The sequence below is a fragment of the Rana temporaria genome, chromosome 3 (genome assembly GCF_905171775.1).
Source record: "Rana temporaria chromosome 3, aRanTem1.1, whole genome shotgun sequence".
Classification (NCBI taxonomy): domain Eukaryota; kingdom Metazoa; phylum Chordata; class Amphibia; order Anura; family Ranidae; genus Rana; species Rana temporaria.
In genome coordinates, this window is record NC_053491.1 from 210509178 (window position 1) to 210532093 (window position 22916).

The 22916-nt window shown below is 38.7% G+C and overlaps 1 protein-coding gene across 12 annotated transcripts in view; it reads left to right on the plus strand.

Moving 5' to 3' along the window:
- Window positions 1-22916, plus strand: part of PPFIA2 (PTPRF interacting protein alpha 2) — a 480721-nt gene that overhangs the window by 270698 nt on the left and 187107 nt on the right. For all 12 annotated transcript variants that reach the window (XM_040344191.1, XM_040344192.1, XM_040344193.1 and 9 more), the window contains 2 exons: window positions 5624-5698; window positions 21589-21699. In XM_040344191.1, coding sequence (XP_040200125.1) covers window positions 5624-5698; window positions 21589-21699 — 186 coding nt within the window. The remainder of the gene's footprint in view (window positions 1-5623; window positions 5699-21588; window positions 21700-22916) is intronic.

A 22916-nucleotide genomic window follows, 5' to 3' on the forward strand; every position in this document is an offset into this window, starting at 1 on the left:
TTATTATATTATAATTTATGATTTTGTTTTGTGTAAAAAATACACACCCCCTTTGTCCCTAGTGGTCTGCCCAGTGTCCTACATGTACTTCTGTATAATAAAAACTGTTCATTCTGCCTGCAAACTGTAGATTGTCCATAGCAACCAAAAACTGTCCCTTTATGTCAAAAGTGGTTTTAGAGCAGCTAGAAAACAGCGATAATAAATTATAATCACTTGCAGAATTGAGCGATAGCGATTTGTGGGGAATTTCGTCATAAAAAAATAAAAGTAATGACAGCGACAATTCTGCAACTGAGCAAATTTCAGTGTTTTTGATTTGATTACATTAGTGAATCATTTTTATTATAATTATATTATTATTTTTTATAATTATTTATAGTTATTTATTATATTATAATTTATGATTTTGTTTTTCAAACTTTATCATACCCGAGATGTCTACTAGACTCTTGTTTGGACAGATTTAAGTCATGTAGAAAAACGTTTTTTCCAACTTCATCATTAAAACGACGTTGCCCACACACCATCGTTTTTAAAAAATGTTCTAGCAAATCGCGGTGACGTACAACACGTACAACTATAAAGGGGAAGTTCCATGCGTATGACGCCATCCTTGGGGCTGCTTTAGCTGATTCCGTGTTGGTAAAAAACGATTCACGCTTTTCTGTCTGTTACAGCGTGATGAATCTGCTTACTCCATTACGAATGGTAGTTTTACCAGAATGAGCGCTCCCGTCTCATAACTTGCTTCTGAGCATGCGCGGGTTTTTAACGTCATTTTAGCCCACACACGATCATTTTTTACAACCCGAAAAACGACATTGTTTAAAACATTGTTAAAAAATGCAGCATGTTCGAAAAAATTTTTTGTCATTTTTCAGAACCCGAAAAATGATGTAAAGCCCACACACAATCATTTTAAATGACATTTTTTAAAAACAATGTTTTTTTCATGCCGAAAAATTATCGTGTGTACGCGGCATTAGAATTACAGTCCTACAATGTAAAACGCCAAATTTCCTTGAAAATAATGCTACCGCTTTCAGCACCTAAAATCTGAAATAATCATACCGCCAGGGAGGTTAAATGGGAAAATAAAATTTGGGGAATTTATTTATTTATTAATTGCAAGTGTAAATGTGAGATCTGAGGTCTTTTTTGACTCCAGATCTCACATTTAGGAGGACCTGTCATGCTTTTTTCCTATTACAAGGGATGTTTACATTCCTTGAAATAGGAATAAAAGTGACCCAATTTTTTTTAAAGGACAGTGTAAAAATAAAAAGTAAAATAACTAAGAAAAAAAAAAAAAAGTTTAAAGCACCCTGTCCTGTCAAAATCGCGTGCAGCAGCAAAAATGTACGTAAGTCGCACCCGCATATGAAAACGGTGTTCAAACCACACATGTGAGTTATCGCTCCGATCGTTAGACTGAGAGCAATACTTCTAGGAAAGGACCTACTCTTTAACTCAAAACTGGTAACCTGTAGAATTTGTTAAACATTGCCTTTGGATATTTTTAAGGGTCAAAGTTTGTCGCCATTCCACGAGCGGGCGGAATTTTGAAGCATGACATGTTGGGTATCAATTTACTCAGCCTAACATTATCTTTCACAATATAAAAATAAATTGGGATACATTTTCTGTTATCTTATTTATTAAAAAATTGTGCTTGTAAGACTGCTGCGCAAATTCGGTTAGATATAAAGTATTGTAAAGACCACCATTTTATTCTCTAGGGGGTTCTAAGTAATTTTCTTGCAAAAAAAAACCCATTATTTTAACTTGTAAACACCAAGTTTTTTGGTGCTCTCAAAAAAGAGCTTAGTTCTTTGGAACAGAAGATTTATTTACACATATTTGCTCAGAGTCACAAGAAAGCCCTTCTACCAGAGCAATATGCAATAATGAAATTCTTTTTTTTTTTGTTTCCAACACTACAACAGGGTCACCTACATTTCTTAGAAGCCCATATGAAATTCTATGTAGAGTTCAAGAACTAATCAATAAAGTCTGTAAAACATTTACTTCCCAACCTATGTTACTGTAAATGTCTTATTGTACTACCCTGTTAACACAACACTCTCATTGAAATCTTGTCCTTTTCTGTTGCACAGTGGTTTTTTGCTTTCTTCTGGAGATCAGATTGGTAATCCCTAACTAAATCAAAAACTATTTCCAGAATGTAATCTATTTTGACAAATGAAAGGATAGTTTGTGTTTTAGAAGGTAGTATGAAGAAATGCTCACATATTTGGGGTCAATAGATCATCTCCCAGTATATTGGAAATGTTATTAGACTTCTTTGCTACCCTGCAAAGTCATTATTATATATAGCTCTATATATCTATATATAGATCTATAGATCTATATATAGATATAGATCTATGAATAAAATTGTTTTTGTATTGCTCAGAAGTCCAGGTTTTGTGGTGTTTAAGCAACAATATGTATGGGTTTTGGATACAAGTGGTGTCTGAATGAAAAGAATACTAATTGTAGAGGCTGTATTTTTGTGTTTCAATAATTTTTATTATTTTTTGAGAAGAACAAAAATAAAAAAGGCACTGTGCAAAGCAGCAAACAATCCTTGTGTGCTCTGAAAGGACAACAAGAAATGGTACATTTGGGGGGGAAACAGAACAACATAGAATCTTGGCAATTGGGTTAGGTCTTCTCTAAGATCGCCAGTAAGAAGACACTGGGAGGTGACCATCCATACAGTCACCCCTGGAATCATAATATGGAGCAAGAAAACCCAAGAGTTTGAGGTCCAAACAACCTTAAAACATAATCACTGAAAATAGGCCTACAAAATATGAAAGCCTCTGTCATCAGATGCACTTGAAAGGTTATTATGGTACATGTGTATTGTGGCTTCATCTGAAGCTCTGGAAAGTTTATTTCTTTATTTCTTAGAGGTATTCTATGAGTGTCACTGCCCTTTTGTTCTTCCAATTTAGCTGCTAGGTCAAGATTTTTCAGATGGCATTTAGGTTTTTTAGGTAATTTAGAAGTAATGCAAACAAAGGTCGAAAATAGATAACACTACTAAAGGATAAAAAAAGGATAAAAAACAGATATAATTATCTTCCAAAATGCATAATGTGCAGCTCAGTTAATAAAGACAAATGTTATCAACAGAGCAATGTAGGTAATGGTCAGAATTGTCCTTTTAACCATGGTAATTGAAGTCCGTACTTTATAAAACAGAGTACAAAGTAAAATAAATATTTGCTTGTAAAAATTATAGATGTGCTAAATGTATGTGTTGTTTTGTGACTGTTATGGAATCATTCCAGATATAAATTCAAATATAAGTTATACATTTTAAAACGTTAAATTGTTCCAGCTTTTGGGAGAATTTTCAGCAATAGATGTAGTGAACTGACCATATCGTTTTTCCTATTTTTTTTTTTATTTCAATAATTTTTTACTTCAGATAACTTGGGTTATCACTCACTCAAGTATCACTAGTTGTGTTGATAATTATGAGGTTCTATATCAATAAAGCTTAAAGTATAACTAAAGTCAAAACTTTATTTATTTATTTTTGAATGGAGCTGAGAGCAGCAGAATATATGTCAGGCTTTATTGCTGTCTGTGTCCCCATTAGGGAGATTCACCCTCTCTATTTATTTTGTACAAAATTAGGTTGTTACAAGAGCAGGAATAGAGGGAACATCTTCAAATCGGGCATTAGTTCTGGTGACAACCAGGGATTTCTCACTTTGAAAGGATTTACTTCCCATATTGGCATATGTGACAGGGAAATCTCCCCAATAAGGCACAGATGGCAAAAATAAAGAAATAAAGAAATCAATAAATAAAACTGGCAGATGTTATAACTCTACCTTATCCTATCCAAAATAATAAAAAAAAATGTTTTGCCTTTAATTCTACCAATCGGCTTCCGGGTTTTTTGTCAAAGCTGAATTGATCAAGCTGAAGTTAGAAGCTGATTGGCTACTATGCCCTGTTGCACCAAATTTTGTACTCCCCAGTTTTAGTAAATCAACTCCAACAAGATTTATAAGCCTATACACAAAGAGCCTTTAAAACCAGGCAAAACCCTTTTGTTTAATTTCAGCCTTTTCAGACTTATTAGGCAAATTATTAGTAATGAAAAATGAAAAGTCCGGAAGGTATATTATAACTATTTTTGAAAATAAGCCAGTAAAATTTCAGTTGGTCATTGGATTAATAGCACCATTTTCTGGCTTTTGTAAATTAGTGAAAAGTATCATAATAACAGAATTCCTTTTGACAGATATGCACAATTCGAAATATGTGAATATTAAATAAAGATATGTATTATTAATATTACTAGTTTGGGAGATCTGGTGAAAAACACTAATTAAAACTCTTGTAGATGGAAAGATTTTACACTTTTTAGAAAGATTAAGGCAGACAACTTACCAAATCTAGAATAGAAGGTGGAGAAAGATTTGACATTTAACAGATGATGGGTTTTTCAAAGTTATTATAGATGCACGGTAAAAAAAATGGAACATTTTGCTTATTTTTTTTTTTTTCCTGATTGAAAGATGGAGGCTGTCTTTGCTAATCTTCATTGTTCCAAAAGCTATCTGCGTGTCTGTTATGCCGACCCTCCTACCTCATATTATTGAGTCTCTAACCTAAAACAGATAGAGTTCTGACTTTACTGTGACTTGTATATGCTAGGCCAGTGACCAACAAAGTATTAAAGCAAAAAGAACAGCATAACAAACGTCAACTAGGAGACCACCCATGGTGGCCCCTATATTTATTTTAGGAATGTTTGGATAAACTTGAAAGCATACTAATGATCAGTTTGGAGCCCTTTTTTTGTACTACCTTATATATTTCCATTCGTGATAGAGTCTCAACTATAGATACAATTGACAAAGTTTAAGTGCTACAGCAGATTGTGAAGTATTAATCAAAGAAGTAGTGGTATCTTCAGATAAATGGAGACTTGGTTTTTATTTCATATTCACACTGCTGTTTGCAAATTAAGGTAAAATAATTTTCTATAAGAATTAAATTATGTTGAACATGTTCCCGTCTTGTGATACTCATTACTATTGTTCCTAGACTGCTCTAGGTATATTGTTATATAACTTTATTTTATTATTTAAAGGTAAAATACACATTTCCCAACTCTGCCTCTTGTCTTTTCCCCTTATGTATGCTAACTACAGATTTTTAGATATCTTTGCATGCTTAATTAGCATATATTTAGGCATTGTGGTTTACATTTTTTTTTAAATTACTTTGATATTGTAAATGTGGTCTTCTGAAATTTTCGGTAATGTATCGGCTATTTTTTTTACTAGTACCTCAATTTCATACATCCTTTTGGAAACCGACCTAATATATATTTATTTAATGATACAAATGTAAATGTTATTTAAACAAACTGAACAAGATAATTTTTTTTACAGATATTTTTAATGATTTAAATTATCTTATAAGCTTGTTTTTCACATTCTTTTGCACAAAATGTTTCACTTTAATTATTACAAACATGTTTCCTGTCTTTGCCTTGGTATATATATATACAGCTATAACATTTTGTATTTATAATAGAGCAAGGGAAAAAGAATGTTACTTCACATTTTGATTTTTCTTCTAGGTAAGGGAACGTCTGAGGGTTTCTTTAGAAAGAGTCTCTGCACTGGAAGAAGAGCTAGCTGTTGCCAACCAGGAGGTAAAATCTAAAATACTTTATCTCCCTTTAAGTCATAGCATGTTGTTTGAAGCTTTAGGTTCTACATCATGTATTTGGGAACCAGCAGCAGATAGATGAATTAAATTTTCTGCAGATCACTAAACTTAACGTCTTGGAAACTATTGTCAGAGAATGCTCTGCCTTGAGATTCCTTCTTATCTAGCTTATACCACAAGTAAAGTAGCCATAAAGCCAGGTAATAGTTCTACTGTTCATCCATTGCCATCTTTATGAGCAGAGGTAATTCTCACTTGTCAGTCAGCATTAACCATCCTGCTTCACATACAGTTTGACATGAAAAACTGTCTTTGTCTCCCATTCCTAGCATTACATTAAAAGACACACACACGGGAACAGCTTACTACTAAAGATCCCAATTTAGAAAATATTACTTTACTAAAAGATTTTTAGGTTCTACACACAATGAAAGGATATGAATAACTACCACTTCATATGATCATATGTTATTGATGATAACTAAAAATTTAATTTGGGCTATTTGGTAAAACCATACACCTAGATCAGATTCTTGAGTAACTTTGTCTGTAGTTCTAAATAGTCTATGGAAATTTTATTTAAATCTGTTATTAGTCTTTTGTTTTTCTGCCCTAAAGAAACATATAAATGTTAAACTGTGTTGAAACACTTAGAAATTCTATTGTCTGGAGTTTTTACATAGTGAAATTAACAATCCAGAGAGTTGCTTTCTGTTCCCTTTCAAAAAAACAATCATTAAATCACCATCTTTTTCTGTGAAAATCACAAAATATCTATCCATATATAAACACACACGTATTTTAACGCTGCCTTGATTCAGTTTTCAGTATTTTTTGTTTTTTACATTGATCAGTAATAAAGAAAAAAGGACCTTAAATGGGTTGTAAAGTCTCAGGTTTTTCCCCTCTGTGCTGCAGCTGCCTCCTAGATCCCATCCCCTTTTCTTACCTGAACCTCTTTTTCTTACCTGATCACCCCTTTTTCAAACAAACCTCATGGCACTCCAACCGAATTCCAGCCCAGATGATGGAAGAGACCCGGAATCTCCAATGGAAACTTCCCCTTGGCTCCCCCAAGGGGACTGGAAGGATAGGGTGACCTAATAAACAAAGGATCTCATATAGGGTTAAGAAGGTATCTCTTAATTTACGTAATGTAATGTTATTACTTGGTCACAATTATTATTTAAATCACGTGATGTATTATGTTATTAGTATTACTATTTACATTTTTTGACAATGCAAGATAACTACGGTAATATGGCTTTTTGTAAGTAATATACTTTGTTCAGTGTTCATGTTCTTTTATTTAGCTTGTTATTGTTGTTGTTTATGTTTCTTTTCCTTTCTTCTGACTCTCTACCTTAACCGCGTCTGCATAAGACGCAGTGCCATCTTAGGCGGGTCTTTCCGTCCATTGATACTCAGCATATCTTTTAGCGTGAATGCCTTCTGTGCCTCCTTGGCGCACATGCTCGCTCAGAGCGGGGTCTCGCTCGTCACGCTGTGTGTGGTCTGTGTCATTCAGAATAGCACGGCGACATGCTCTTCCTCTCCTTCCGCAGTAGCGGCGTACTTTGGGATGACATAATGACGTCACATCTTAGGCGCCGCTCCACTGTTTTTCGCTCCCGATCTGTAGCACAGCCAGGGACTATAAAACACTGCTATTCACATATGGGCTCTGTGTACAGCAGAACGCTGTCTCCCAGGGGCTTGTCCACTCACTTCAAGATTCATGTAAGTACTCAGGCGGTCCTCCTAGCCATGCCTCTCTTTGATATCTCTACAGGCTTATCTTATAATGCCATATGTATTTTACTCTTTTCAGCTCCACTCTCTATGGGCACTGTACGCTAGGTGGGCTTTCAACTTCACAGCCGGTTCCCTACTGCGAATACGCAAAGCATGCTGTTCATTGTGAATGGCCCCCCTCCTCCTTTCCCCACCTCCGGGCCAAACTAGATGAGTTTGCTGCAGTAAAGTCATCTGGAAGTAGGAACAAGTACCTGTCAAAACCAGGTACCCGCCCCCCCTCAAAGGTGCCAAATGTGGCAGCGAAGGTTGGGGAGGAGACAAATAAGCAGAGCTTCCCCTTTTGGTGAATACCCCAGGGGATCAAGTGCATGCAGTAATTGGTCCCGTTTTGGCCTGTGGCTACATTGTGCAGTAAAAGAAGATTTTTTTTAATGGCTGTGCTGGCTGTAGCTTCAGCAAGTGAATCAAGCTATTCCTCTCGCTACAACATCCAACGTTTATAGGCTGTTTTCACCCTTTTCTAATGTTGCAGCTTACTACTAGCAATCTCTTGCTGGCAGCTGTAAAAACTCAGACTGAATTTATGAAATGTTTTAACTTAATAGAACAACTCTGCATGCAAGGGCCATTTAAGAGAGATCAACATGATACAGTGTGTACTCCACTTACAGATGTGTGCCTCATGATGTGATTTGGTACCTAATTCATTGTTCTTGGGGAAATACTTATTTGTGGCCTGCCTTAGCTCAAGCACTATTGGCTTGATAAGACAATAAAAGTATAGGCATTGATAAATTCACTGCAATTTTCAACACACTCACTCTTTTATATTTATAAAGGTTCAATATACTGTATGTGTTACCATGTGGATAAATGAGGGGGGTATTATGATGGTTAATTATTAAAAACGAATTGTACCGTGACCTAAAACCATCCATGAAAATGCTAAAGGCAAACTAGCAAGCACTAAAATCTACTCTTTAGATTCAAGTCTTTTTATGCTTTTAATGGTTGGCACCAACAAAAGCTTATAGTTCAGTCTAGCTGAAATTACCTACTGTGACCATGCTAAAGTGGTCAGCAACAAAGACATCATTACTTTTAAAGCATAAGCTTAAGTTTTGTTATGTTGGTTAAGAATACTTTTCTTTCCATATTACAGAAACTGAACACAACATGACTATACATTTTACTTAAAGTAATATTAAAGTAGAACTATAGGAAAAACTTTTTTTTTTTCATTTTGGATAGAGTAAAGCAGGATCATAACCTCTGTCAGTTTATTTTTTGCCTTCTGTATCCCATTGCGAAGATTTCCCTTCATATTCTGTCCCTTTGTCTAATCAGGAAGTGAGAGGAAATCCCTGCAAATTAATCCCTTGGGGACCCCTCACCGGGACTAATGCCCCTATTGGAAGATTTCCCATCAATTACTTTTCTGGGGACAACCCAAAATTTGATTTTATTGAGACACACATAACATGGCTTAGCCATTCCCCTCCTCCCTCCTCACAGAATTTGACTGACAGCAGCAGAAGCCGTTGACTTCAACTGCTCTCAGTGTGGCCTGTGAATCCAAAAAGAGAGGAGAGGAGGCTTCCGGCCGGGACAGCATTTGGCGAGGGCAGAAAAGGCAGCGGAATGTTTTTTACTTGAATGCAGGGAATGTATTAAGGTAAAAACCATTTACCGTATTTATCGGGGGAAAAGCGCGCACCACCATATAGCACGCACTCCCAACCTGGAAGGGAAATTTCCTGAAAAAAAGAAAATACTTAGTTTGAATGCCCCTCATCGGTGTCTTGCCCGGCATCCATCGGCAGCCTTGTCCGGTCCGGCGTACGTCTGCGGCCTCGGTGGTGTCCTCCCCGCTTCTCCCGCGGCGGCGTTCAAACACAGCGCGGGAAGCGGGTATCGGCGTATTTTAAGGGGAAAAAAGTGCGCGGTATACGCCAATAAATACGGTAACTTACTATAAGTGCATGTTGCAAAACCAAGACTTTAGACTTGAAAGCAAACGTACCTGAAATTAGGTTCAAACTTAACTGAGATAGAGAAAGCAGTTTTCCGAGTGGTAAAGAAATTATTAAGCACAATATATTCATTTGCAACTAGGCATGTGCAAAAGGGAAAAATTTGTTTTGTTTCGTTTCGTTTTAATTTGTTATTTAATTAATTTCGTTAAAGCGGAGGTTCACCCTATAAAACATTTTTGACATCACACAAAGTCGCGCCATCCTACCGACACAATGCCGGTGTTTTTTTTTGTCAGCACATACCTCTTAATCCCGATTTTCACCTCACGGCGATCCCGCGGGAGTGGGCGTTCCCAAGCACTGCCTGTGATTGACAGGCTTCCGAACGGCGCATACTGCGCGTCACAGGTTGCCGACAGAACCCGAACGTCGGTGCGCAGGCGCCGTATAGAGCCGCACCGACGTTTGTGATGTCAAAAAATGTTTTAAAGAGTGAACCTCCGCTTTAAGTTAGATTCGTTACATGTGTTAAATTCATTTTCGGAATTTGTTCGTTTTCGACCGAATTTCAAAAAATCCGGTCGAAATCAAAAATATTTCGACCGTTTTCGGAATTCGTTCGTTTTCGACCGAATTTCGAAAAATCCGGTCAAATTCGAAAATATTTCTACTGGATTTGAAAACAAATAGTCTCTTTTCAAATAGAATTTGTTTTCAAATTCGATTCGAATTTATTTATTTTTTTTTCGAATTCCGATCGAATTTTTTTTTTCGAATTCCGATCGAATTTCGTCCGCGGGTTTTCGATTCGAAATCGAAAACGTTCGTTCGGATTCAGTAAATTCATTAATATTACAATTCGGGAATTCATATGCATCCGAATGTCCGAATAATGAAAAATTTGTCCGAATTTCGATTCGGAACGAAACGAAATGCACATGCCTATTTGCAACAAGTATCTGAAAGTTTAAATATGATTTATCAGTTTATTTCCTGTATAAGAGTACCCCATGAGAGCAAATAGGACTTTATGTAGTATTGAAAACAATGGTATTAAAAACAACACGTAAGAGTGGCTTGTGTGTCATTCTGAATATCAGCAAACCTGTGGAGAGAAAAAATAAATAAAACTAGAACTTGCAGGTAACCCCCAGGTTCTTTTATGCCTGATCTGTTCATCTGTCAAGGGTCCTTGGATCCCCAACTAGCATCACAAAGCTGATTTTTACACATGTCAAGAAAGCTGATATCACATACGTTCCACATCAGTGGTTCCAAACCCTATCATCAGATATTCCTCTGGACAACAATCTTCCCATAAGATTATATGTGCATTTAATGTATTTTAGGCATATTACTTACTTGTAAATGCCACCATTGTGAAGACATCAGAAAGGCCAGGGTCTTCTGCTGTGCGTTACCATCTTTGGTGTGAGACCAGCAGCCACAGCAGAGTCAGTTACATTCTATAGTTCTTCTCTTCCTCTTATGGCTAATGCATAAAAGGTTATATAGGAAGGCGGGAGGGAGCGGAGTCATGACACACCATGGTCAAACTGAAAAATGTTGTGTAGGGGGAATGCCTTCCGCTAACCCCAATTGTAAAATAAAAAAAAGGTTTTGTTTCCTATGAGAAAAATGCCTATTAGTATTGATAGTATAGCAGCACTAGTAAGTGGATCTAAGTTCTATTTTTTAATTTCCAGGGAAGGCAGCTTAGCTCTGTCCTGGCCCCATAGTAGTTGGGTTAGTGTTTTTCTCCCATCCTATTTCTGCAGTGGGATGGCAGTGCATGTGGACTTCTTGCCCCCTGCCTTAGTGCAGAATTGAGCTAGTGTAGCTTGCTGGGTGCTGCAGTGCCAATTGAGAAGCCCCGTACATACCAGAGCAAGGTGTTCAACTGGGATACTTTCTCTCACAATATGGCAGCTTGAGTTTTCTGTGCACCTACAGACATGAAAAATAGAAAAAGGTCCACAATTACAGTCTCCAGTGGCCTTTAGTTGCGAGTGGACTTAAAACCATGGATAATGAAAAACTATATATTTTCTTTTTTTTATCAAAGATTACCTACTAGTTTATAGAAAGCAATTGCTTTCATATAACTGTATACAAACCTGTTAGCGTAGAGTTAGTGCACAACTGAAGAATTTCAGACAGAAATGGTACAATGAGGGGGAGGAGCATCTGCCTGGTCAGGGTGTTTTAATAGTGTGGAGACCTCCTGCTGGGGCACAGGAGAAGCTGCAGTATCTCCCTCCTGTTTGATAGGGCTGCAGAAAAGCTGCAGTGTCATGTATTGGAATGCTCAGCTTCTTACAGTGCCTCTTTAGAGCACCCATCCCTCCTCAGTTCCCCCCAAACCCTCCACAGTGTTCCACAACCTGCTAAAGAACCTCCAGCCCCCACTCCCATAGTGCCAAACAACCTGAAACAGTGCACCCAGTGTTCTTCAGTCTCGCACAGCCCCTGCAAAGCCCAAGCACCCTGTAGAGACACCCAGCCTTCTCCAGAGACCCCATCACCCACATTGGACCCCAATCTTCCAGAACCCTCATAGCCCACAGGGCCACAAAGCCTGCTGCATAGTCCCATAACCTCTTCTAGAGTTATTATCTCCCCACAGTGACCCCCAGCCCCATATAGAGCCATCCCCAGGGAATCTTTTCCTCCTACTAACCACTTATGCCACGGTGTTCATCTATCTACTGACCACCAAACATCATATTTTGAATATCGATACTTTTAGTGTATGAGTATTTTCTTTTTTTTATCACTGTTGGGACAAGGAAGATTTGGGAAGAAATTACCCGACCCTGGACTCAGTAAGGTTGAGAACCACTGCTCTAGATGTTCGATTTTTGTTGTGCTGTTTTCTCCATCCTCCTGTATTCCATCTGTATACTTCCACATACTTCCCCTTCATATGCTTCTCCCTCCCGCTTTCCATCACGCCTTTGAGATGGCCTGGCCTTGTGCCGTTTCTTTTTCTTCCCAGCTGTTCCTTATTAGCAGGCAGGCAAGTAAAACAAGGAGTGGGGCACCAGTGGAACCTAGGACACTGGAAGGTAGGAATCAAGAGGAGTAAATGCAGAGAACAATGGGAAAGGCCAGGGCAGCAGCTATAGGAGAGACCTAAACTGGAATGAAGAGTGAGGTCTGTTGTCTTTTCCTGATCAATGTCAAGGTCACATGACTCTGAATGTACCACCACTCACACTGACACATACTCACATGTAATACACACAGATGCACACACTGCTGCATAACATGTATACTAATTGTACACTACACTCATTGCTCACACATACTGTACATGTGTAGTACTTCACTACTTCCATAAGGCTACATACAAAGGATATCCATATTGCAGATGTACACTCAGTTTCCATCTGCATACATACCAGAGGGACACACACTATTCATTCAATAATATCATTCAATAATAAACTGTTTACTTAGTGCTTCTTTCTACACGTGATACAAGATCACACATGGAGCACACCCCCTAAAGAGCCACAGATGAACTGTGATCCCCCACCCTGCACAGCCAAGTACACCAAGTTTTCACAGGCTCTCCAGAAACAAAACAGTCTGTAGCTTTGTTTTTTTGTGGCTTATTGATGGTTAATAACTTGGACGGGGATAGGAAGTTATGGGATGCCCACTTGACTTCAGCAACAAACTTGGCAACAACTTCAGGGACATCTTTCCTATGTGCAGTCTATATGCTGTCTATATGCAGCCCCTCAACACTCCTTCGGGACTTGCAGTTCCAGCTGAATCACTGTTTTGTGGATCTAACAGGCACAGTCAGATTTTTAGCAATGGCCCTTTGCAGGCAGGAACTTGAAGCCCCTTGTTGTGTAGAAATCACAGTGAATGGTTTGCATTACTCCTCCTGTGGATACTGGTCCCAACCCACCTTGCTGCAGCTGCCCCTTTTACTTGCTCTTTAGGCTAACATTCCTCCACAGTCCTCCAGACTGACTCACACCAGACCACATGGCTGACTTTTCACCAGCCCACCCATCTGACTCTTAGGAGATCTCCCAGGGAAGGGATGAAGACTTGGCACAATGTGGTCTTTAGGGAGAACTGGCTACATGTGGCAGTCTCCCCCTTGTCCCCAGTAGTGCTGCTTTACTCACACTATTCTCACACTTGCTCCTGTGCCTCCAGGAAGGGCTTCCTCTGTGTGTTGTGGCAGGATCCTTCCAGAACCCAAGCCCTGGTCTAAAGCCCCCCCCCCCCCCAGACCAGGGGGCACCCCAGAGGGTCACAACAGTCTTAACAGTACTATATCTCTATCTTTCACCCGACTGCCTGCTGGCCCATGTATATTTACGAGGTAAGCCTTGTCCCCTGCCAGCATTTGACTGAGGATTGGCCTAGGCCCACATAAATATTCCAAACAGCTCCTCCTCACTTTCTAGACCAGGGGGAGGCACCAGTAGAGCTGGCTCCAGTCCTGACTCTCAGAACCCTGACTCAGATTCACAGCTCAGGCTTAGTTCTGAGCTGAACAAATTTTTTCTACACTAACAAACCTATACTACAAAAAATATATATATATATTACATTCTAGCACATACTAGATGGTGCTACACACATGTAACACAGGAACTGCTTTCATAAGCACAGACACACTTTTAAATGAATATTAAGCAAATGGTGTGTAAAACACTTATTCAGTTGTTATACATTGGCTTAATTGAAAAGGAGATACTAGGACAGTGCTGATATTGCATTCACTTACATTTTGTTTATTTTAAACACAGAGGTATATATATATATATATATATATATATATATATATATATATATATATATATATATATATATATATATATATATATATATATATATATATATATATATATATATATATATATTAGAATATGGCGATGCAACTAAAGTTTACAGAATTCTATAACAAACATAACACGATTGAATCTGTTGCATTTTCCTTATCTGCAACACTAATACATATAGGTTAAAACAGCATGAAAGGGAAAGGGCACACTATGTTAATGAGGGAGTGGCAGTTATGACAACCCTTCCAAAGACCTCTGGGGCCTCCGGAGCAGTTGACCTGTCTGCTCCCTGTAGCTAAGCTCCAACTGTTCTCTCCTCAGCACACCCGAGAGTACTATTTTTTTTTTCCATTTCATGTTTGGAGTTTTCGTTGAAGACTGATCTGATGAATGTGCTACAGAACACGTAACAGTAATTTAGCAGTGTATCACTGGCTAAGTAGGTTGAACACCAAATATCTGAAAAAGAAATGTAGGGCATTTGAGTATTAAAGACTTCTTTCGCTAGATTCATTTTAATCCTTTGTATTTGAAAAGATTGCAGTGGTCAGCACAGTATTATGTTTGTTTGCACTATTAATCAGACTGTTCATTCCAGTAGTTTTCCAGGACGATTTTGTTTCTATGTTGGTGCTTGTTATGTACAGATTTAACCATCCACAGGTTCATAATTCATTAACACAAGACCATAAGTTTCAGTTTGTCCTTGCTTTCTTAACATGTTTGCTGCTGGTTGGCCAGCTGGTATGTTTATTAAACTAAATCTTGTCTCAGTGATCAATTTGTAAAGCTATATACAGTATATTAGATTCTTGAAAACCTGCCTGCATACCTGATGTACACTTGTAGAGGCAAATTTACACTTACACAGCCAAGACTGTGTAATGCATATAGACGGCAGGATTTTGGTGAAGCATAAAGTGAGCTTCAAGTTATTCTACAGTTTATATTTTTTTCACTTCTAAGCTAGGTCTAGAACATGGGCAGACTCATTTCCTTATGCACAAAGTAAAATATCAGATTTGCAGTAAATTATGCAAATTTAGTAAATATTCGAGATAAATATAGTATTTAAGACATGTTTGAGATAAATCACTAGAGCGCTTTCACATTGCCCTGCTGCAATTTGGCAACAGCCTAGTTTTGTAAGTACCAATGCACCATGCGTTTTGGTGCACCATGTTTTTCAAAATTAGTCATACACTTATTTTTGTGCGATCATATGTGATTTGCAGCCCGTGGCTGCCGAATCACAATGAAGGGAAATGCATAGGAATCGCACAGGAATGCAGACTGCTTCTTGTGCAATTCTGCTGTGAACCAGCCCAAAATGTCAGTGCTAAATATCACAGAACCTAAATATTTAGTATATTCATTAAATAATACATTTCTGTTTTTGTGAATTGACTACTAAATATTTGATGAGCTGTTTTATGGCAAATGTGGTACTTATCTTTTCGTGCATTGACCCCCCCCCCCCCCACAGTCTTGTCTGAATGTTTTTATATATTAAATGTATTCACTTACCGATTTTGATGTTTTCCATTGTCCTCAGGCTGTGCAAAATTTGCTCCTTGACTCCCTCTTTCCATTGCTTTTAATTAGCTCTGGGTTTTCCAGTAATTGCTATCTTACTCACACCTCACTTCCACAGCTTTTTTAGTTGTTAGAGAATATTTTTGCTATCACTAACTAGAAATTTGGTCATTTGGAAACCTAGATCAAATACGTAGAATAAAAATCCAAATGCATTTTAGAATTTTGCTACAGGGGATTTTAGCCATGGGATATGTCCAAGTGTTTTTTTGTTGCAAATAACTGGCTAACTATAGTAATAATCAAAGTAAGCTGTCAAACAATACAGTAGATAATTCATTATTGTACATTGATCATTTAGAATGTAACATATATAGCATGGTTTGGTGAAATATATTAATACTACACGGCTGGTATCAACCTACATACAGTGCCTTGAAAAAGTATTTATACCCCTTGAAATTTCAAATTTTGTCTCTACCAGCTTTACACATCTATAGAGTGAAACTTTTGCCCATTCTTCTTTGCAAAATATTGGATGGAGAGCATCTGCTAACAGCAATTTTCAAGTCTTGCAACATATTCTCGATTGGATTTAGGTCTGGACTTTGACTGGGCCATTCTAACACATGAATTTTCTTTGATCTAAACCATTGCATTGTAGCTCTGGCTGTATGGCCCAGTCTCAAGTCTTTTGCAGACTCTAACGAGTTTTCTAGTAAGATTGCCCTGTATTTGGCTCCATCCATCTTTGTATTAACTCTGACCAGCTTCCCTGTCCCTGCTGAAGAAAAGCTTTCCCACAGCATGATGCTGCCACCATCAAGTTTCATGGTGGAGATTGTGTGTTCAGGGTGATGTGCAGAGTTAGTTTTCTGCCACACATAGCGTTTTGCTTTTAGGCCAAAAAGTACAATTTTGGTCTCATCTGACCAGCACACGTTTGCTGTGTCCACCACATGGCTTCTCGCAAACTGCAAACGGGACTTCATATGGCTTTCTTTCAACAATGGCTTTTTTCTTGCCACTCTTCCATAAAGGCCAGATTTGTGGAGTGCACAAGCAATAGTTGTCCTGTGGACAGATTTTCCCACTTGAGCTGTGGATCTCTGCAGCTCCTCCAGAGTTACCATGGGCCTCTTGGCTGCTTCTCTGATTAATGCTCTCCTTGCCCGGCCTGTCAGTTTAGGTGGACGTCCATGTCTTGGTATGTTTGCAGTTGTAGAATTGAATGGAAGATCCCTCAAGTTTTTTTTTAGCAGCGAGATTGTATTAGAAACAGGTAACAATTAATTTCTATAAAAATGTAGTGTTTATTAAATGTATCCCAATATCAAAGAAGTATATAGGCATAGATACATAGGAGTCGTAAAAAGCAATTCTGCCCATGACATAAAAAACATAACTCATCAGTAATGGGAAAAATACACATGAACTCAAATTATAAAAACAATAAACTTATGTGAAATTTCACATGATATTCCTAATAGTTGTCCTGTGGACAGATTTTCCCACCTGAGCTGTGGATCTCTGCAGCTCCTCTAGAGTTATCATGGGCCTCTTGGCTGCTTCTCTGATTAATGCTCTCCTTGCCCGGCCTGTCAGTTTAGCTGGACATCCATGTCTTGGTAGGTTTGCATTTGTAGCTAATCACAAATACAAAACAACAATCCTAATAGTACAAAAATATTGAACGAAAGCAGCGATTCTCCTGTATAATATAAAACACAGTAGAGCATAAATAAGTAGAAAATAAAATTGCGCTAGATCAGAATGTTAAAAAGTCCACCGGTGCTTGAAATTATGGGCCAGATTCACGTACAATTGCGCCGGAGACACGTAAGCCATTTAAGTTACACCGCCGTAAGTTTTCAGGTTTAGTGCTCGATCCACAAAGCACTTACCTAGAAACTTGCGGCGGTGTATCGTAAATGCGTCCGGCGCAAGGTGGGCCAAATAGAATGGGGCGAGTACCATTTAAATTAGGCGTGCTCCCGCGCCGGACGTACTGCGCATGCTTCCGTCGCAAATTTCCCGACGTGCTTTGCGCGAAATTACGACACGCCGACGTTTTGTGAATCGCGACGTGAAAAAAGAGTTACGCCGGGAAAAGTAAAAAATGTAAAAATAATTCAAAAGCGATGCGGGAAAGACAGGCATACTTTAACATGGTGGAGTACTTTTACACAATGTTAAAGGTGCCCTATCTTTGCGACGGAAATCTAACACTCGCGACGACGTAACGACGGGAAAAAGCTTTGTGGATCGCCGTAACTCCTAATTTGCATACCGGACGCTGGTTTACGACGCGAACACCCCCCAGCGGCGGCCGCGGTACTGCATCCTAAGATCCGACAGTGTAAGTCCATTACACCTGTCGGATCTTCTGCCTATCTATGCGTAACTGATTCTATGAATCAGTCGCATAGTTAGAAACAGAGATACGACGGCGTATCAGGAGATACGCCGTCGTATCTCTTTTGTGAATCTGGCCCTATGGGCTTATTCACAAAATCCATCCACCATCTTCAACGTGCAAGTTCCAACACCAAATTTTATAGTTGTCTCCTTGCCAGATCTACATGACCCCCATTCCAGAGGATCAAAGAGTGCCTGTGACAAACCACAGCCTGGATATTTCTCCGGGAAGAGCCGTGCATCTAAATCCAGGGTGTCTCTTATGCCCCTGGACAATGTCATCTCTGACAAAACGCATAGGTAGGAGCGATACACTGACGTCACCTCGTGTTTCCATTTGTGTCCCGGAAGGACGGGTTTGTCTGAATGTGTGCCGGCACACCAGACTTGAGGCTTTCTATGAATACGGATGCTGTAAGTGTAATATATTTTTAATGCAAATAAAATTGTTTATGGTTTTACACTATATAAAGCTTTTATATATTTTTTATAAAAACCATACATACGAGTGGATAAGAGACACCCTGGAGTTAGATGCATGGCTCTTTCCGGAGAAAGATCCAGGCTGTGGTTTGTTACAGGCACTCTTTGATCCTCTGTAACGGGGGGGTCATGTAGATCTGGTAAGGAGACAACTATATCATTTGGTGGTGGAGATTGCACGTTGAAGGTGGTAGATGGATTTTGTGAATAAGCCCATAGTTTCAAGCACTGGTGGACTTTTTACCATAGAAACGTTCTGATCTAGCACAATTTTATTTTCTACTTAGGTTTGCAGTTGTGCCATACTCTTTCCATTTTCGGATGATGGATTGAACAGTGCTCCGTGAGATGTTGAAAGCTTTGTATATTTTTTCATAACCTAATCCTGCTCTGAACTTCTCCGCAACTTTATCTCTGTGTTCCTTGGCCTTCATGATGCTGTTTGTTCACTTAGGTTCACTAAAAAAGCTCTGAGGGCTTTACAGAACAGCAGTATTATAACTGAGATTAAATTACACACAGGTGGACTCTATTTACTAATTAGGTTACTTTTGAAGGCAATTGGTTGCACTAGATTTTAGTTAAGGGTATCGGAGTAAAGGGGGCTGAATAATGCACGTCATACTTTTCAGATATTTATTTGTAAAGAATTTTGAAAAGGATTTATCATTTTACTTCCACTTCACAATTATGTGCCAATTTGTGTTGGTCTATCACACACAATCACAATAAAAAAATGTTTACATTTTTGGCTGTAACATGACAAAATGTGGAACATTTCAAGGGGTATGAACACTTTTTCAAGTAAACAACCTTGCTGTGATTTCTATTACAGTTAGCTTTTCTATTCACTGATCTGTTACTGTTTACAATTAGTCATAACCAAGAACATTTTGCACATAATGTAATTTTGTGGTTTATAATATGGCTCTCGCAGGTCACTTGACATTTTTACAGATTGCATTTAGAGTGCTAGCTGAACACTTTACAGCAAATCTGATTATTTGGCATTTAATTCATGCATTTTAATATCTAATCAAGTGTAGCTAATAGTATGCTAACAAGCTGTACAACATTTCCCAACTGCAGTTGCAGTTGTTGTTTAAATTGATCTAAATTGTATTTGCAACAGATTTCAGTTTTTGTTGTGATTCCTTTGGGTTGTTTCAATCTTTTATGTCATTTTTACTTGTAGATAACCACAACTATCCTTCATCCTTAATGTAATTACAGTTGAAAAACAGTGTACAGCTATTAGCACATGTGTATTATAAGCAATTCCTTAAAGCGGGAGTTCACCCATTTGTAAAAAAAAATGTTTTCTCCCCTTAGCTTCCTGCTCGTTCGGTCTAGGGGAATCGGCTATTTGTATTAAAATATGAGCAGTACTTACCCGTTTTCGAGCTGCATCTTCTTCCGTCGCTTCCGGGTATGGGTCTTCGGGAGCGGGCGTTCCTTCTTGATTGACAGCCTTCCGAGAGGCTTCCGACGGTCGCATCCATCGCGTCACTCGTAGCCGAAAGAAGCCGAACGTCGGTGCGGCTCTATACTGCGCCTGCGCACCGACGTTCGGCTTCTTTCGGAAAATCGTGACGCGATGGATGCGACCGTCGGAAGCCTCTCGGAAGACTGTCAATCAAGAAGGAACGCCCATTCCCGAAGCCCATACCCGGAAGCGACGGAGAGGATGCATCTCGTAAACGGGTAAGTACGGCTCATATTTTAAAATAAATAGCCGATTCCCCTAGTAAAAACGAGCAGGAATCTAAGGGGGAAAGGTGCCCTCTAAGGGTGAACCCTCGCTTTAATGATTTTGACTTTGACTGTGAATAATGGACTTGCCAAAAAACTGGCACACAATGCTCAAGCATGGTGCCTCCAGGCTATGGTTTATTCTGCTTATAGTTTGCCTTCTCTGGTTTCTACTTCCCCCCCCTCATCAACATTTTAATGAAAGTTTTAAATGAGACCTTTCTGTTTTCTTTGCATAATTTTTTTATTCAGCGATGTCACCTGAGAGTTGCTGTGCTACGCAATGCAGGAAGATCATGGCTGATGGGAGGGACCAGTAGGGTGCTGTACATAGCTCCCCAAAACATCCCATCTTCTTTTCTTAATACACCTCTCAAAAAGCCCCTAGCTGTGAATGCAAGTACTGGGCTGGCTCTTTAGAGGAGATATGCAAATACAAAATGCGTTGACAGGTGGATGTCTGCTGGAGTAGTGGGCATTCCTAGGCAGGCCGCATTTGCATGCATACTGTCCTAGATAAGGCCCACATTTGATGCTGAGCCTTGATGATTAAATATACTGAAGTCCAAAGAATGTAAGGGGCGGGCCAAGGAGAGTGAGCTGGATAGGAAAAGGCTAGATAATGATGGACATCCTGCAGCCAGCCAATGAGAAAATCTATGTCTCCCTTGCTGCAACTTCTAATGTACAACTTGAGAAACGCACAGTGTGCAATTAAATCAGTGTAAGCTATTTTAGTATATACTGTATGAGAGGAGCCTGTATATATGTGTAAGACAGAAAGTAAGAATGGAGTCCAGCAAACTTGTGCTCAGCAAATTAAATAAATAAAAAATCCTGGCTATCTCTTGGTTTGGTAAGTGCAACATCCTCAAAATGAATATCATGTCTCGTCTCCTGTATCTATTGCAGACTTTGGTAGTTAATGTTCATTATGTTGACAGATAACACTTAAAAGTTGTGTATGTTCTGTACTTACACTATGACCTACAGTGAACGTACACCTTTTTCTGCTAGTAACTAAGAAATTACAACATATCATTATAACTAATATATAGCCAGTCAGTCTCTAATATATGATTATTGTGTACAGAATATTGTAGTAATATCTGTGTCCTTATTTGTTTTTACAGATTGTAGCATTAAGGGAACAGAATGCACATATCCAGAGGAAGATTGTGACTGGTGAAGAAGATCAGGAGCCTATGGAAGCCGTAGAACAAGGGCAGAAGGTCCACGACAAGGTAATATGTTTAAATATCATCTACAGTCTTCTCTCTGACTTTAAAAGTAACATCACATCTATAATGATACAGAGGAATGTGCTTTATTGTGCAACAGGTTGCCACCAATAAAAGGGGGCCCAAGTGAGTTTTTTCATTAGTTTGTCATGTACAGGCTGTTATGCAAGGATACTGGTATGATCCAAAGTTGTTTGGAAGTGGTAGTCTGGTCCTTATTTTTGAGAAAAACATTCTTTCAATTTTAACTGAATGATATGTATGTTATGAATAGATCCATAGTACACATGTATCATTATTCTAGAACAGGGTTTCTCAACTAGGGTTCCTCCAGAGGTTGCTAGGGGTTCCTTGAGCAATGAGCAATTTCTATTTCTCAGATAAGTTCCCATTGACACCGCTGATCTTTTTAGCTATCTGTAGGGGGGTAATTTTTCCCAATGACCACAAGTGTAAGGAGTATTTTCCCACTGACCATCACACTAATGTACCTTGAGTTGTAGATATAGTCATTCTTAGCAGGGATTCCCTGAGACTGGAAAGTTATTGCAAGGGTTCCTCAGTGTTGCAAAGGATGAGAAAGGCTGTTCTAGAACAATATCTTCACAGTTGCAAGCTGGTATGCAGTTAGTGTGTTTGGTGCTGCTCACTGATATACTTAGGATAAGATGACCAGATTTTTTAAATGAAATCCGGGGACATTTTTTTGGGCAAATGGTAAACTATTTTATAAGCATATTTTCCTCAAATGATATATACATAGTATGTGTTTATGGAATGATTGTACGATATATACTTTATTTATCACATTTTGTTCATGAGATAAAAAAAAGATACTACTTAGAATATTTTGGGATATGTTAAGAAGCTAAGAAGGAGAAAATGTGTAATAAAGTACAAGAGGGGTATGGAGTGTATGGCGGTGAGTAGTATGTACAGGAGAGGGGTGTGGAGTGTATAGTGGTGGGTGGTATGTACAGAAGAGAGGTGTGGATTGTATGGCGGTGGGTGGTATGTACAGGAGAGGGGTGTGGAGTGTATGGTGGTGAGTGGTATGTACAAGAGAAGGGTGCGGAGTGTATGGCGGTGGGTGCTATGTACAGAAAAGGGGTGCAAAGTGTATGACAGTTGGTTGTATGTACAGGAGAGAGGTGCAGAGTGTATAGCGGTGGGTGGTATGTACAGGATAGAGGTGCAGAGTGTATGGCGGTGGGTGGTAT